Consider the following 16,080-nt stretch of genomic DNA (forward strand, 5'->3'; position numbering starts at 1 on the left):
ATGAAGTTTAAGGTGGTTTTTTCCAGTTCTGTGATGAAGGTCATTGGTAGCTTGATGGGGATAGCATTGAATCTGTAAATTACTTTGGGCAGTATGACCATTTTCACGATATTGATTCTTCCTAACCATGAGCATGGAATGTTTCTCTGTCTGTGATCTCTCTTATTTCATTGAGCAGTGTTTTGTAGTTCTCCTTGAAGAGGTCCTTTACGTTCTTTATTAGTTGTATTACTAGGTATTTTATTCTCTTTGTAGAAATTGTGAATGGCAGTTCATTTTGATTTGGCTCTCTTTAAGTCTGTTATTGGTGTATAGGAATGCATGTGATTTTTGCACATTGATTTTGTATCCTGAGACTTTGCTGAAGTTGCTTATCACTTTCAGGAGATTTTGGGCTAGACAGTGCGGTCTTCTAAATACACAATCATGTCATCTGCAAATATAGACAATTTGACTTCCACCTTTCCTAATTGAATACCTTTTATTTCTTTTTCTTGCCCGATTGCTCTGGCTAGAACTTCCAATACTATATTTATAGGAGTGGTGAGAGAGGGCATCCTTGTCTAGTGCCAGATTTCAAAGGGAATGCTTCCAGTTTTTGCCCATTCAGTATGATATTGGCTGTGGGTTTGTTGTAAATAGCTTTTATTATTTAGAGATACACTCCGTTAATACCTAGTTTATTGAGAGTTTTTAGCATAAAGGGCTATTGAATTTTGTCAAAGGCCTTCTCTGCATCTATTGAGATGATCATGTCGTTTTTGCCTTTGGTTCTATTTATGTGGTGAATTACATTTATAGACTTGTGTATCTTGAACCAGCCTTGCATCCCTGGGATGAAGCCTACTTGATCATGGTGGATAAGCTTTTTGATGTGCTGTTGCAATTGATTTGTCAGTATTGTATTGAATATTTCTGCATCTATGTTCATCATGGATATTGGCCTGAAGTTTTCTTTTCTTGTTGAGTCTCTGCCGAGTTTTGGTATCAGGATGATGTTGGTTTCATAAAACGATTTGGGAAGGATTCCCTCTTTTTGTATTGTTTGGAATAGTTTCAGAAGGAATGGTACCAGCTCCTCTTTTGTGTCTCGTAGAATTCGCCTGTGAACCCATCTGGACATGGGCTTTTTTAGTTGGTAGGCTATTAATTGCTACCTCAACTTCAGCCCTTGTGATTGGTCTATTCAGGGTTTTGACTTCTTCCTGGTTTCGGCTTGGGAGGATACAAGTGTCCAGGAATTTATCCATTTCTTCCAGGTTTACTAGTTTATGTTCATAGAGCTGTTTGTAATAATCTCTGATGGTGGTTTCTAGTTCTGTGGAATCTGTGGTGATATCCCCTTTATTGTTTTTTATTGCATCTATTTGATTATTCTCTTTCCTTTTTTATTAATCTGGCTAGTGGTCTATTTTGTTGATCTTTTCAAAAAACCAGCTCCTGGGATTTACTGACTTTTTGAAGGGTTTATTTTTTGTGTGTGTCTCTATCTCCTTCAGTTCTGCTTTGATCTTAGTTATTTCTTGTTTTCTGCTAGCTTTAGAGTTTTTTGTTTGTTTGTTTGTTTTTGTTTTTGAGACGGAGTTTCGCTCTTGTTGCCCAGGCTGGAGTGCAATGGCGCAATCTCGGCTCACCGCAACCTCCACCTCCTGGGTTCAGGCAATTCTCCTGCCTCAGCCTCCTGAGTAGCTGGGATTACAGGCACGCGCCACCATGCCCAGCTGAATTTTTGTATTTTTAGTAGAGACGGGGTTTCACCTTGTTGACCAGGATGGTCTAGCTTTTGAGTTTTTATGATCTTGCTCCTCTAGCTCTTTCCATTTTTATGACAGGGTGTCGATTTTAGATCTTTCCTTGCTTCTCATGTGGGCACTTAGTGCTATATATTTTCCTCTAGACACTGCTTTAAATGTGTCCCAAAGATTCTGGTATGTTGTGTCTTCATTTCCATTGTTTTTGACGAATATCTTTATATCTGCCTTCATTTCATTATTTATCCAGTCAACCTTCAAGAGCCAGTTGTTCAGATTCCATGAAGTTGTGTGGTTCTGAGTTAGTTTCTGAATTCTGAGTTCTAACTTGATTGCACTGTGGTCTGAGAGACTGTTTGTTATGATTTCCATTGTTTTGCATTTGCTGAGGAGTGATTTACTTCCGATTACGTGGTCAATTTTAGAGTAGGTGTGATGTCATGCTGAGAAAAATGTATATTCTGTGGATTTGGTGTGGAGAGTTCTGCAATGTCTAATAGGTTTGCTTGGTCCAGGTCTGAGTTCAAATCCTGGATATCCTTGTTAATTTTCTGTATTGTTGATCTGTCTAATATTGACAGTGGAGTATTAAAGTCTCCCACTATTAATTGTGTGGGAGTCTAAGTCTCTTTGTAAGTTATTAAGGACTTGCTTTATGTATCTGGATGCTACTGTATTGGGTGTGTATATGTTTAGGATCATTAGCGCTTCTTGTTGCATTGGTCCTTTTACCATTATGTAATGTTCTTCTTTGTCTCTTTTGATCTTTGTTGGTTTAAAGTCTATTTTATCAGTGATGAGAATTGCAACTCCTGCTTTTTTTTTGCTCTCCATTTCCTTGGTAAATCTTCCATCCCTTTATTTTGAGCCTATATTTATCCGTGTATGTGAGATGGGTTTCCTGGATACAGCACACTGATGGGTTTTAGCTTTTTGTCCAATTTGCCAGTCTGTGTCTTTTGATTGGGGCATTTAGCCCACTTACATTAAGGGTTAATATTGTTATCTGTAAATTTGATCCTGTCATTTTGATGCTAGCTGGTTGTTTTGCCTGTTAGTTGATGCAGCCTCTTCATTGTGTCCATGCTCTTTACCATTTGGTATGTTTTTGGAGTGGCTGGTACTGGTTATTCCTTCTTATGTTTGGTCCTTCTTTCAGGAGCTCTTGTAAAGCAGGTCTGGTGGTGATGAAGTCTCTGAGTAATTGCTTGTTCATAAAGGATTTTATTTCTCCTTCACTTATGAAACTTAGTTTGGGTGGATATGAAATTCTAGGTTGAAAGTTCTTTTCTTTAAGGATGTTGAATATTGGCCCCCACTCTCTTCTGTCTTGTCGGGTTTCTGCTGAGAGATCCACTGTTAGTCTGATGGGCTTTCCTTTGTGGGTGACCCAACCTTTCTCTCTGGCTGCCCTTAGCATTTTCTCCTTCATTTAAACCCTAGTGAATTTGAAGATTATATGCCTTGGGGTTGCTCTTCTTGAGGAGTAGCTTTGTCATGTTCTCTGTATTTCCTGGACTAAATATTGGCCTGCCTTGCTAGGTTGGGGAAGTTTTCCTGGATAATATCCTGAAGAGTATTTTCCAGCTTGGATTCATTCTCTCCATCACATTCAGGTACCCCTATCAAACATAGATTAGGTCTTTTCACACAGTCCCATATTTCTTGGAGGCTTTGTTCATTTCTTTTTACTCTTTTCTCTCTAATCTTGCCTTCCCATTTTATTTCATTGAGTTGATTTTCGACCTCTGATACCTTTTCTTCTGCTTGGTCGATTCAGCTATTGAAATTTGTGCATGCTTCATAAAGTTCCCATGTTCTGTTTTTCAGCTCCATCAATTCATTTATATTCCTCTCTGTTTATTCTTGTTAGCATTTCATCAAACCTTTTTCAAGATTCTTAGTTTCTTTGCATTGGGTTAGAACATGTTCTTTTAGCTCAGAGAAGTTTCTTATTACCCACCTTCTGAAGGCTGTTTCTGTCAATTAATCAGACTCACTCTCTATCCAGCCTTGTTCCCTTGCTGGTGCGGAGTTGTGATCCCTTATAGGAGGAGATGCATTCTGGTTTTGGGTGTTTTCATACTTTTCACGCTGGTTTCTTCCCATCTTTGTGGATTTATTTACCTGTGGTCTTTGTGGTTGGTGACTTTCAGATGGGGTCTCTGAGTGGACATCTAGTTTGTTGATGATGAAGTTATTTCTTTCTGTTTTTCAGTTTTCCTTCTAACATTCAGGCCCCTCTGCTGTAGCACTGCTGGAGGTCCACTCCAGGCCCTGCTTGCCTGGGGATCACCTGCAGTGGCTGCAGAACAGAAAGGGGTGCTTCTAGTTTCTTTTCCTGCTAGCTTTGTCCCAGAAGGATACCCACCAGATGTCAGTCTGAGCTCTCCTTTATGAAGTGACTCTTTGGTTATATGGGGTCAGGGAGCTGCTTGAGGAGACAGTCTGTTTTTTATAGGAGCTCAAGTGCTGAGCTGTGAGCTCCATTGTTCCATTCAGAGCTGCTGGGCAGGTATGTTTAAGTCTGCTGTAGCAGAACTTATAACCACCTTTTTTTCCCCAGGTGCTCTGTCCTGGGAAGGTAGGGCTTTATTTATAAGCTTCTGTTGTGTTGCTGCTTTTCAGGGTTGCCCTGCCCAGTGAGGAGGCAGCCTAGTCACTTCTGCCAGCAGAGTCTTTGCTGAGCTGCTGTGGGCTCCGCCCAGCTGCCATGTGAACTTCCCTGCAGTCCTGTTTATAGGGCTATAGTCAGAACTGCCTTGGCAGTGGCAGCCCACTTCTGTCATGGTGGATTCTCTCTGTAATGGCAGACTGCCTCAGCAATGGCGGGCCGCCTCAGCAGTGGTGGACTGCCTCAGTAATGGCAGATGTCTCTCTCCCTCAGAGCTGGACTGTCCCATGTTCAGCTCTGCTTGCTGTGAAACTCTCGATACAGAGTGTTTCAGATTGCTGGTCTTTGTGGGTGTGGGACCAACCAAGCCTGATCACCTGGCTCCCTGCCTCAGATCCCCCCCCCTTTTTTTTTTTTCAGTTGAATGTGTGACTCTGTCTCACAGGCGTTCCAGCCACCAGTTCAAAAGATGCCCAGATTTGTGTGAGATTTTATGCGGATGAAAGAGCCACACTCAGGACTTGTGGCGCTTTTCCGCCCAGGAATCTCCTGGGCTGGCTCCCTGTTTCAGTCCCCTTTTTATTAGTTGAATGGGCAACTCTGCCTCCCAGGCATTCCAGTCATCTGTTGAAAAGGTGCCTGCCCAGTTCTGTGTGATTTCCCATGTGGTGACCCACTGTGCCAGCTGAAACAGCCATGCTGGATATTCGTGGCACTTTTACACCCCTGAATCTCCTGGCCTGGCTCCCAGTTTTAGTCCCTTTTTTATCAGTTGAATGGGTGACTCTGTCTCCCAGGCCCTCTAGACACCAGCTGAAATGGTGCCGGGACCCATGTGAGTATTTTGAGTGGAGACCTGCCACACTGGCCAAAACAGCTGCACTGGCAACTTGTGGTGATCCTCCACCCAGGAATCTCCTGGTCTGTGGGCAATAAAAATCCTTCTGGAAATGTGGCATCCACTCACCCTCTGTGCTCTCACTGGGAGCTGAAATCCAGAGCTGCTCCTAATCAGCCATCTTGGAGCCCTCCTCAAGAAAAGAATTTTCAACCCAGAATTTTACAACCAGCCTAAGCTTCATAAGTGAATAAAAAATAAAATCCTTTACAAACAAGCAAATGCTGAGAGATTTTGTATCACCAAACCTGCCTTACATGAGCTCCTGAAGGAAGCACTAAATATAGAAAGAAAAAACCAGTATTAGCCACTGCAAAAACATACCAACTTGTAAAGATTGTCAACACTATGAAGAAACTGCATCAACTAATGGGCAAAATAATCAGCTAGCATTATAATGACAGGATCAAATTCACACATAACAATATTAACCTTAAATATAAAAGAGCTCAATGCCCCAATGAATAGACACAGACTGGTAAACTGTATAAAGGGTCAAGACCCATCAATGTGCTGTATTCAGGAGACCCATCTAAATAGCAAAGACACACATAGGTGCAAAATAAAAAATGAAGGAAAATTTACCAAGCAAATGGAAAGCCAAAAAGCAGGTGTTGCAAGACTAATCTCTTATAAAACAGATTTAAATCAACAAAGATCAAAAAAGACAAAAGGCATTACATAACGGTAAAGGAATCAATGTAACATACTTTAAATATAAGATAATATTTTACTTCATATTTTTTCTTAATTTTCTAATACCAAAATTCAGTACTTTTTATTACATTAATATACATAACTTTCTCTTTCCAACAAACGATAATCTTCTAACTTCAGAATGTAAGATCTTAATGCGCAGAGACTTGGTTACATATTTAGTTCTTTCACATGCAATATCAATGGACATATTCCTTCTGCTTAATAAATCCTGCTACTTTTAATATGCATGGCCAAAGTCCTTTACTATTAACATTAGTGTGTATAGTACTTATTTAGATGCTTAAAAGAATTCTCAAGTAATTAACACTTGTAATTTGCAATATCCATAATAATCATCAGAGATATGTCTATTAGACAACAAAAAGTCAGTTATTGTTAATGTAGAGGATCCACTTATAACTATGTAAAACTGTAAATAATACATTAACATTAAAGATCATCTGCCCTTTTTGTCTGTGCTTCATATCCCTCTTTCCCTAAATTAAAAATGCATACCTGTTTTTGCAGGTCTTGTATTCTACTTTAAGAATTGGTTTACAAGATTCAGATTTTCTTCCTTCTCTCTGACTTTTTCCTAAAGGAAAAACACAAGATTTAATTAAATCTAATTTATATTCATCTGTAAGAATTAAAAAATTTGAAGGAATTTAAAGATAGAGGAATAATAATGTAAGTAAGTTTTTGTCATAATAGGATAAACTCATGTCTATGAATCCTAATATTTTTGTTGAATTTGTAAATAATCTTTAGAGTTGCAATAATTTTCTGCTATATAATTATCTGCAAAATTATACAACTTTTATTACTTTATATTCTTCTCACATAAATCTAATTTCATGTGGAGTTATTTTAATTATGTAAGTTTGAAGACAAAGTAAGTTTAGAATTGAAGACACACACATACATACTTATCTATATAATGAAATGTATTACTATTGCTACGGTTTGAATGTGTTCTCCAAAACGCATGTGTTGGAAACTTAATCCCCAATGCAGCGCTGTTAAGAATAGGATGTTTAAGAGGTGATTAGGTCATGGGGGCTTTGCTCTCATGTATGAATTAAGACAGTTATTATGAGAATGGGTTAGTTATTATGGCAGTGGGTTTCTGATTAAAGGATTAGCTGAGCCCCCTTCCCTCTCTTGCAAATATCTCAACATGTGATATCTTCCACCTTGTTATAACACAGTAAGAAGTCCTTCATCAGATGTTGCCCCTCAATCTTGGATTTTCCAACCTCCAGAATCACAAGCCAAATAAACCTCTATGTTTATGACTAAGACAATGATGACAATCCATACTAGAATCAATATTTTATCTACATGTAAACCCCTTTCATACAGAGAAATACTTGCTATTTAAAGCATATAATGAACTATCACAATCATTCTATTTCCATCAAATACATTTTTTAAAACTTCCATTAGACATTGAACGTAGATACTGTATTTCGTGATTTTAAAAAATCATTTTAATGATGTATTTAGTTTACATAAAACAAAAATGATAATTTCTTATAAGGGACAAGTTGTACTGTTTAGACTCCAAGGATCAAAAAGAGAAGGAAATAGAAGTTAAGCTACTTCTGCATATAGCATGCTTATCTTTCTAGTTATGCTTTCAGTTTATGTCTCATTTTGATTAAATTGGCATGTGTTCTATAATGAAATGCTGTTTCTTTTTACTTTTCGGTGAGTACCCTTATTTACTGATGTATTGCCATAGTTGTTTATAGTCACATGTCTATTATGTAGAGAGAAGCTTACATGCACATAGGTTTAAATTTTCAGATTAGCTTCAGAATGACATAAGCAAATCCAAATAGGATATCTAGATAGTTTTATTCAACTTTTTTAAAGGGCAAGGAATTAACAAACAACAAATCAACATCTGCTGCTTGGCATGCTTTCTGAAATTGGTTTTTCTTTATTTTACCCTATGTTGACTAAAGAAGAAACAAATAACATAAAATTGGCCACAATCATTCACATTGTACAAAAAAATACCTATCTGTGCCATATGTAAAATAGAATTGCTGACATTATATGTAGATCATGATGCCTTACAAAGAGAAGACTTTTGCTCAGAGACTTGTCTGAAAAATAGTGTTAAGACTGAGAAATAGATGGCTGGAGATTACTGACTTTGATAATGATATGGCAATAGAGAGAAATTAAAAAGTGACACAGCCAGGGAAGAGATTCACTCCCTTAGTTTATATGTCTTTTCTATCTAGCACTTCACTAAATTATCAAACCATTAATTGAACAAACGGTATCCATGCAGTCATTTGTATATATTAAGCCATATAACTCAATACACATGAGTCATCAATTGATTTCAGTGTAAAAGAATAATTATATAATTACTTGTTTAGCTAACATTTTCCAACAATTTCCATCTCTAACAGTTTATTCAAGGGAGAGGATTTCTGTGCTTTGATTTTATGTATTGACTGTCAGTAATTGAAACATAATTAAATGTCATGTTTTGTGTAAGAAGATTATCAACAATTACATTTCTTACTATTCCTAACATTCAGAGCACTGTGCCAAGTGTTACGATATTAAAAAACTAAATTCTGGAGGCTTAAAATTCAGTATATTAAAAAATTTAGTAAAAATGACAATAAGAGTTATTATAATGAAATGAGTGATAAGCATAAAGTGCTGTAGAAGTTAAGATTAAAACTGGTTTCATTGACAGGCCAATTTGACTAGATTAAAAGGTTCATGAAGGGAAATTGTGAAAACACTGTTAATGAGGTACAAATAAGCAAATCAACTTATTTGCAATGTAGACAATGGAGAGTTATGAGAATTTTTCAAGTTAGGGAATGATGAGTGTAAAGCAGTGTTTCAAAAATATTAATGTGACTTCATTTAATAGAGCAATTTTGAGGGTGTAATAGACTGATGCTGGAAAAACAAGAAGGAGATTATTGCAACAGTACAGAAAATAAAAACCAGAAAAAAAGAATGACAGAATATGAACAATCTCAAAGAAATGTGGAATACCTTTAATCACAAGAATATACATAATCAAAATAACAGAAGAAAAGGAAAGAAAGGAATACCAAAATTTCTTTTAAAATACTGGTTGAAAACTTGCGTAAATTTGATGAAAATATTATCTATGCTTTCAGAAGTTCAATAAACTCCAAATAGGATAAAGAAATCTGTATCCAGACACATCCCAGTAAACAAGGTTAAAAAAAAAAGAAAGAAAAGAAAAAGAAAAACCTTGAAAGCAGCAAGAGAAAAATGACTCCTTGTGTACATAGCAACCCTATTAACAGCTAACTTTCAGAAACAATGGAGGCTGAAAGGCAGTAGAATGTGAAATGACATATTCAAAATAGCAGAAGAAAAAAATCTGTCAAGCAAGAGTCATATGTTAAGCAAAACTGTCTTTCAAAAATAAACAGGAAATAACGATATTTCCAGATGAACAAAAACTGAGAGTTTGTTAATAACAAAGCTATCTTACAAAAAATACTAAAGAAAGTTCCTCAGGCTGAAAGAAAGTGACATCAGCAAGTAATTTAAATCCACACAAAGAACAGAGTATCAATAAAGGTATCTAGGTAGATAATTAAAATGGCATAATTGCATCTTTATTCTCCATTCATCTTTTAATGCATTCAAAAACCAATTGTATAAAACAATATGCATACAATTGTATTGTGGAATTGTATATATATTTCCCAATAACAACACAAAGGAGGTGGGTGAGAGTAAAGTTACATTGGAACAAGGAAAAGATACCAGTTGGTAATTTGAATTTACAGCAACCAATGAAGAAAACCAAGAATGAGAAGCAAAAATATATTACAGATTCTATAAATATATACTTGCTGTATATTTTTGTCATTTCCTTAATAAACATATAAGATGTAATAATCATTTAATTTAAATAATGTATTGTTGGATTTGTAGTACATATAGATATAACATGTGTAACAAAAATGGAACAAAAAAAGAAGGGCCAGGCACAGTGGCTCATGCCTGTAATCCCAGCAATTTGGGAGGCCAAGGTGGGTGGATTATCAGAGGTCAAAAGTTCAAGACCACTTGCGCCAACATGGTGAAACCCCATGTCTATTAAAAATACAAAAGTTAGCTAGGCATGGTGGTACATGCCTGTAATCCCAGCTACTTGGGAGGCTGAGACACGAGAACACCTTGAACCCAGGAGGGGGCCAATATTCAACATTGTTAAAGAATTTTCAACACAGAATCTCATATCCAGCCAAACTAAGCATCAAAAGCAGAGAAATAAAATCCTTTCCAGACAGGAAAATGTTGAAAGATTTTGTCACCACCAGGCCTGTCTTACAAGAGCTCCTGAAGGAAGCACTAAATATGGAAAAGAAAAACCGGTACTGGCCACTGCAAAAACACACCAAAATATAAAGACCAATGACACTATGAAGAAACTGCCTTCTATGGTTTAAGTGAGCATTTTAATGTTTCCACTTCATCTCCACTATTGACTTATCATTTATACTTGAAAAAATTTTAGTGATTGTCCTAGGGCTTAAAATATACATTTTAAAACTTATAACTTAAAATGTATAAGTATGCTTGCTTTGTCTCTTGAGACTGTGTGTATTTGCCTTGTCATATGCCTCATAAATTTATGTGGAATGTTGAACATGTACAGGACAAGAGATATGGAGATAAATGTTTTTACACTTAGAGATGAACTAATTTTTTTTTCTAGTTCTTTAGTGTGAGGGTTAACATTAATCTAGCCAGTAAACTGGGTTTGAAGTTTATTGTTACTATGGTTACCTTTAGTGCACCAAAGCTTCAAATTTCTTGAGAGATACCTGGTATTTAGGGTGTGAGGATTTTTCTCAATCTTTGTTCCCCAGAGAGCATGTCTCCTACAGTTTGTCCACTTGTATCTACTGTTATTTTTTCTTGTTACATATCATATAGTTTAAATTTTCGCAAACTGGTGTGTGAATAGTAGATATAATGTTCTCTTATTTGTACTGTGAACACAGTTTTTTTGCGGGATAAGCTTCAAAAGCATTTCTCTTCCTCTTCTGGCAATTGTGCAGGCCTGGCATATATTCTTTCCACTCCTCTAAAGATAGTGTTGTCTGGGGATTTTTTCCTGTTCCCTTTCCCCAGCTGCAGTGAATTTCATCCAGTGCCCTAAATTGACAGTTTTGTTACTCTTCCTCCTCCACAGGCTTTTGTCAGTAGAAGAAATAGAGAACATTTGGCTTTGGCTGCTGTTTACTTTTTCCAGCAAAAACCTTGAAGGAAGCTTTCTCTGGATTTCCTTGTGGTTGCTTGGTAAGGTCATGGAGGACAGTGCTGAAAGAGGGTACAAAGGCTTTATATCTGTAGCCCGAGGGGACTTTATATCTTCATATTAGCTCATATTCACTTTCAGAAATTCATTTAAAATGTTTTGTGAAATATTCCTATTGGCTTTAGTGGTCTCCAATGGTGTTTGCCCTAAGCAAGCAAAGATTCAGGTCTTGTTTCTCCCTAAGTGCACCTTTCTCTCCCCAGATTTCAAATTACAGTTGACCCTTCAGTAACATGGGTTTAAACTGCACAGGTCAACTTATGCACAATAAGTTTTCAATAAATACATTGGAAGTTTTTGGAGATTTGAGACAATTTGAAAAAACATACAGACAAACAGTGTTAGTGTAAAAATATCAGAAAAAAAGGAAAAGCTACATCATGAATATGTAGAATATATACAGATACTAGTCTATATTATCATTTACTACCATAGAACATATACAAATCTATCAAAAAAGTTAAAATTTATTAAAACCTATACACACAAATACTTACAGAATATACAGGTGCCATTTGCAGTCAAGAGAAATAAAAAACTGTATTGATGTCATTTTAAATCGTGACTGTATAAAATTAACTATAGTCCATAGTAGAATGCTGAAATAATTTCACAGCCACCTCCTATTGCTATTGCAGCAGCTGAAGTGTTGCAAATATCTGCCTAAAATTCCATGTGACACTAGTCATCTCTACGTAAGCAGTTCATCTCTCCAGCAAATTGCATATCACAATAAAAAGTGATCCTTCTGGTTCTCACATATTTTTCACTGTGTTTCATGCAATACCAAAAACCTTAAATTGCACCATGGCACCCATACAAAGTATCACTAATGATGCTGGAAATGTCCCCAACAAGCAGAAAAGAGTCATGACATTACAAGAAAAAGCTGAATTGCGTGTACATATTATTATAAATCAAAGTCTGCAGCTGCAGTTGTCCACCATTTCAGACGTGATTCATCTTGTAAAGAAATAACACAAACTTGTGATATTGATAAATACAGTACAGTACTCTAAATGTGTTTTCTCTTCCTTATGATTTTCTTTTCTCTAAGTTGCTTAATTGTAAGAATACAGTATATAGTACATATAACATACAAAATCGGTATTAATTGATTATGTTATTTGTAAAGCTTCTGGTCAACAGTAGGCTATTAGTTGTTAAGTTTTTGCGAAGTCAAAACTTACAGATTTTTTATTGCATTGGTGGGGAGCTGCTGCCCCTAATGCCCATGTTTTTCAAGAGTCAACTGTAGTTGTTTGCACTACCACTTGAGTTCTCTGATAAGTTTAATAAAAGTTGTTAATTTGCAATTTGTACAGCTTTTTCTTGTTGTTGCTAAAGAAAGAGCAACACTCTTTCTAGCTCTGTATCTAAAAGGTGAAACCCAAACTACCTGTGGCTCTTTTTGATGAGAATTTTTAGCAGCTCAATATCTTTATTCTCTACTTTTTTCTTTCATAACATCTTTTTATGGGGATGGATGCCAACTATTGTTAATTTGAAATGTGTATTCTTTACAGACCAGAATTAACACAGAGAAGCAAGGTTAGTTTAACATATTTCTTAGTTTTAGATCAACTTTTCATATTGGCAAAATGCAGTTTTGTTAATTATACTTCATTTATGTGTGGAAGTGTTGATATATATTCTGATTTTGTGATTTTCTTTTGTTTCTGGAGGATACTTAATTTTCAATGCTTGCTTCCTTCTGTCTCTTTACTACTTGGCCTCCAAGAGTCATATCCTCCTTTATTTCAGAAATGGTATCCTCTGAAGACTGTTAATTCTGGTCTGGCATATTTTTAGGCTCTTTTTTGTTTTTCTGAAAAGTTTTATTTTGATACAGAATTAAGGAAATTTTACTAAAAAAAAAACCTCTTCTATATCATTTAGCCAAATTGCCTAATTATTTCCACAACTGCCTTGTTGTGGAAAATCACATTCTTCCTCTTTATATACTATTATTTCACTTCTGAGCTATCTGAGAATAAGTTGCAGATATTGTGTCCTTTCATCTCTAAATAAGTCAGAGAAACAAGAGAAAACCCTCTTTGACGAAAAGCTTCCAAAATCCTCAGTCTAATCCTAGTCTATGCATTTATATCAAGCAATGAGCTTTCAACCCAGTATCACTACACTAAAAGGAAGTTATTAGACACTATGATGAAAAATCAGCAGAAACAATAAACAGCTTTATACTTTCAATAACGACAGATATTAGAATAGTTAGACCCAGAATATAGAATACGTGCATACGTAATGATTAAAGAATTATTATTCCAAAGACCAAACAATTATTAGATTTGCAAATTATGAATCTGTAAAATTCTAATCTGCAAAATTAACTTTAGAAATAAAAATTACAGAAATTTAAAAAAATGTCTTCTTTAGGGAATGTATATTCAGGTCCTTTATTCATTTTTTTAATGGAGTTATAGAGAGATAGAAAAAGATTAGTGATTGCCTAGGGTTGGAGGAATGGGGATGGAAATGAACTGCTAGTAGGTATGGGGTTTTTTGGGGGTGGTGATGAAAATGATCTAAATTTATTAAATGATTAAAATAATTGTGTTGATAATTGCACAACTATGAATATATTTTTTAAAACCATTGAAGTTTATACTTTAAATTGCTGTTGTGAACTATATCTCAATAAGCCTGTTTTTTAAAGAATGAAGTTTAAGCTCTCCAAAGTATAGCAGAAAATTTAAAACAAAATCTATTGCTGTCACTTATCTCTCAGAATTTATAGTTTAACATTCTCTTTTGGAGTCTTTAGATTCCTTACTTTCATGCTTACCATCTCAGGTTAAAAAATTTTTTTAAAAACCTGACATATACAATATTTTATTTATTTCAGTAAGAATCAGTCAGGGCATCAAATCTTCCAAACTGCCTGTAATTAACCATTACTTCTTGTTTAAAAAATTTTCCTATTATGTTCATCTTTGCTACATATTTGCTCATCTGATTTTGAAAGCCCTGTAATTATTTTTCTTTTTTAAAAATTAATTATTAAACCTTAATAAATAATTCTGGGATACATGTGCAGAATGTGCAGGTTTGTTACATAGGTATACATGTGCTATTATGGTTTGTTGCACTCATCAACCCATCATCTAGGTTTTTTTTTTTTCCCATTTATTTTATTGCATTTTAGGTTTTGGGGTACATGTGAAGAACATGCAAAATTGTTGCATAGGTACACACATGGCAGTGTGATTTGCTGCCTTCCTCCCCATCACCTACATCTGGCATTTCTCCCCTTGCTATCTCTCCCCAGCTCCCCACCCCCCACCGTCCCTCCCCTATTTCCCCCCAACTGACCCCAGTGTGTAGTGCTCCCCTCCCTGTGTCCATGTGTTCTCATTGTTCAACACCCGCCTATGAGTGAGAACATGTGGTGTTTGATCTTCTGCTCTTCTGTCAGTTTGCTGAGAATGATGGTTTCCAGGTTCATCCATGTCCCTACAAAGGACCCAAACTCATCGTTTTTGATGGCTGCATAATATTAAGCCCTGCATGCATTAGGTATTTGTCCTAATGCCCTCCCTCCCATAGGCCCTCACACCTGACAGGCCCCAGTATGTGATGTTCCCCTCCCTGTGTCCATCTGTGCTCATTGTTCACCTCCCACTTATGAGTGAGAACATTTGGTATTTGGTCTTCTGTTCCTGTGTCAGCTTGCTGAGAATAATGGTTTCCAGCTTCATCCATGTCCCTGCAAAGAATATGAACTCATTCTTTTTATGGCTGCATAGTATTCCATGGTGTATATGTGCCACATTTTCTTTATTATGAGCATTTGTGTTGGTTCCAAGTCTTTGTTATTGTAAATAGAGCTGCAGTAAACGTATGTGTGCATGTGTCTTTATAGAAGAATTGTTTATAATCCTTTGGGTATATACCCAGTATTAGAATTGCTGGGTCAAATGGTATTTCTTGTTCTAGATCCTTGAGGAATTGCCACACTGTCTTCCACAATGGCTAAACTAATTTACACTCCCACCAACAGTAGCATTCCTATTTCTCCACAACCTCTACAGAATCTGCTGTTTCCTTTTTAATGATTGCCATTCTAACTGGAGCGAGATGGTATCCTATTGTGATTTTGATTTGCATTTCTCTAATGTCCAGCGATAATGAGCTTTTTTTCTTATGTTTGTTGGCTGCATAAATGTCTTCTTTGGAGAAGCATCTGTTCATATCCTTTGCCCACTTTTTGATGGGGTTGTTTTCTTTCTTGTAAATTTGTTTAAGTTCCTTGTAGATTCTGGACATTAGCCCTATGTCAGATGGACAGATGGCAAAAATTTTTTCCCATTCTCTAGGTTGCCTGTTCATTCTGATGATATTTTCTTTTGCTGTGCAGAAACTCTTTAATTAGATCATTTGCTAATTTTGACTTTGGCGATTTTGATTTGCTTTTGGTGCTTTAGTCAAGAAGTCTTTGCCCATGCCTATGTCCTGAATGGTATTGCCTAGGTTTTCTTCTAGGGTTTTTATGGTTTTAGGTTTTACATATAAGTCTTTAATTCATCCTGAAGTTAATTTTTTTGTAAGGTATAAAGGAGGGCTCCAGTTTCAGTTTTCTTTACATGGCTAGCCAGTTTTCCCAGCACCATTTATTAAATAGGGAATCCTTTCCCCATTGCTTGTTTTTTGTCAGGGAAAACCTTGTAATTATTTTTCCTGGGAACAAATTGAATTTACAAAAAATATGACACAATATATAAAGAGGGAGCAAAATTTAAGCTAC

The 16,080-nt window shown here is 36.0% G+C and overlaps 1 protein-coding gene across 9 annotated transcripts in view; it reads right to left on the minus strand.

Moving 5' to 3' along the window:
* STXBP5L (syntaxin binding protein 5 like) overlaps window positions 1-16,080 on the minus strand; it is a 421,768-nt gene that overhangs the window by 192,033 nt on the left and 213,655 nt on the right. For all 9 annotated transcript variants that reach the window (XM_032298936.1, XM_032298937.1, XM_032298935.1 and 6 more), the window contains one exon: window positions 6,479-6,557. In XM_032298936.1, the coding sequence (XP_032154827.1) occupies window positions 6,479-6,557 (79 nt within the window). The remainder of the gene's footprint in view (window positions 1-6,478; window positions 6,558-16,080) is intronic.

This window comes from Sapajus apella, unplaced genomic scaffold (genome assembly GCF_009761245.1).
Source record: "Sapajus apella isolate SASKATOON/1434 unplaced genomic scaffold, GSC_monkey_1.0 scaffold40, whole genome shotgun sequence".
NCBI lineage: Eukaryota > Metazoa > Chordata > Mammalia > Primates > Cebidae > Sapajus > Sapajus apella.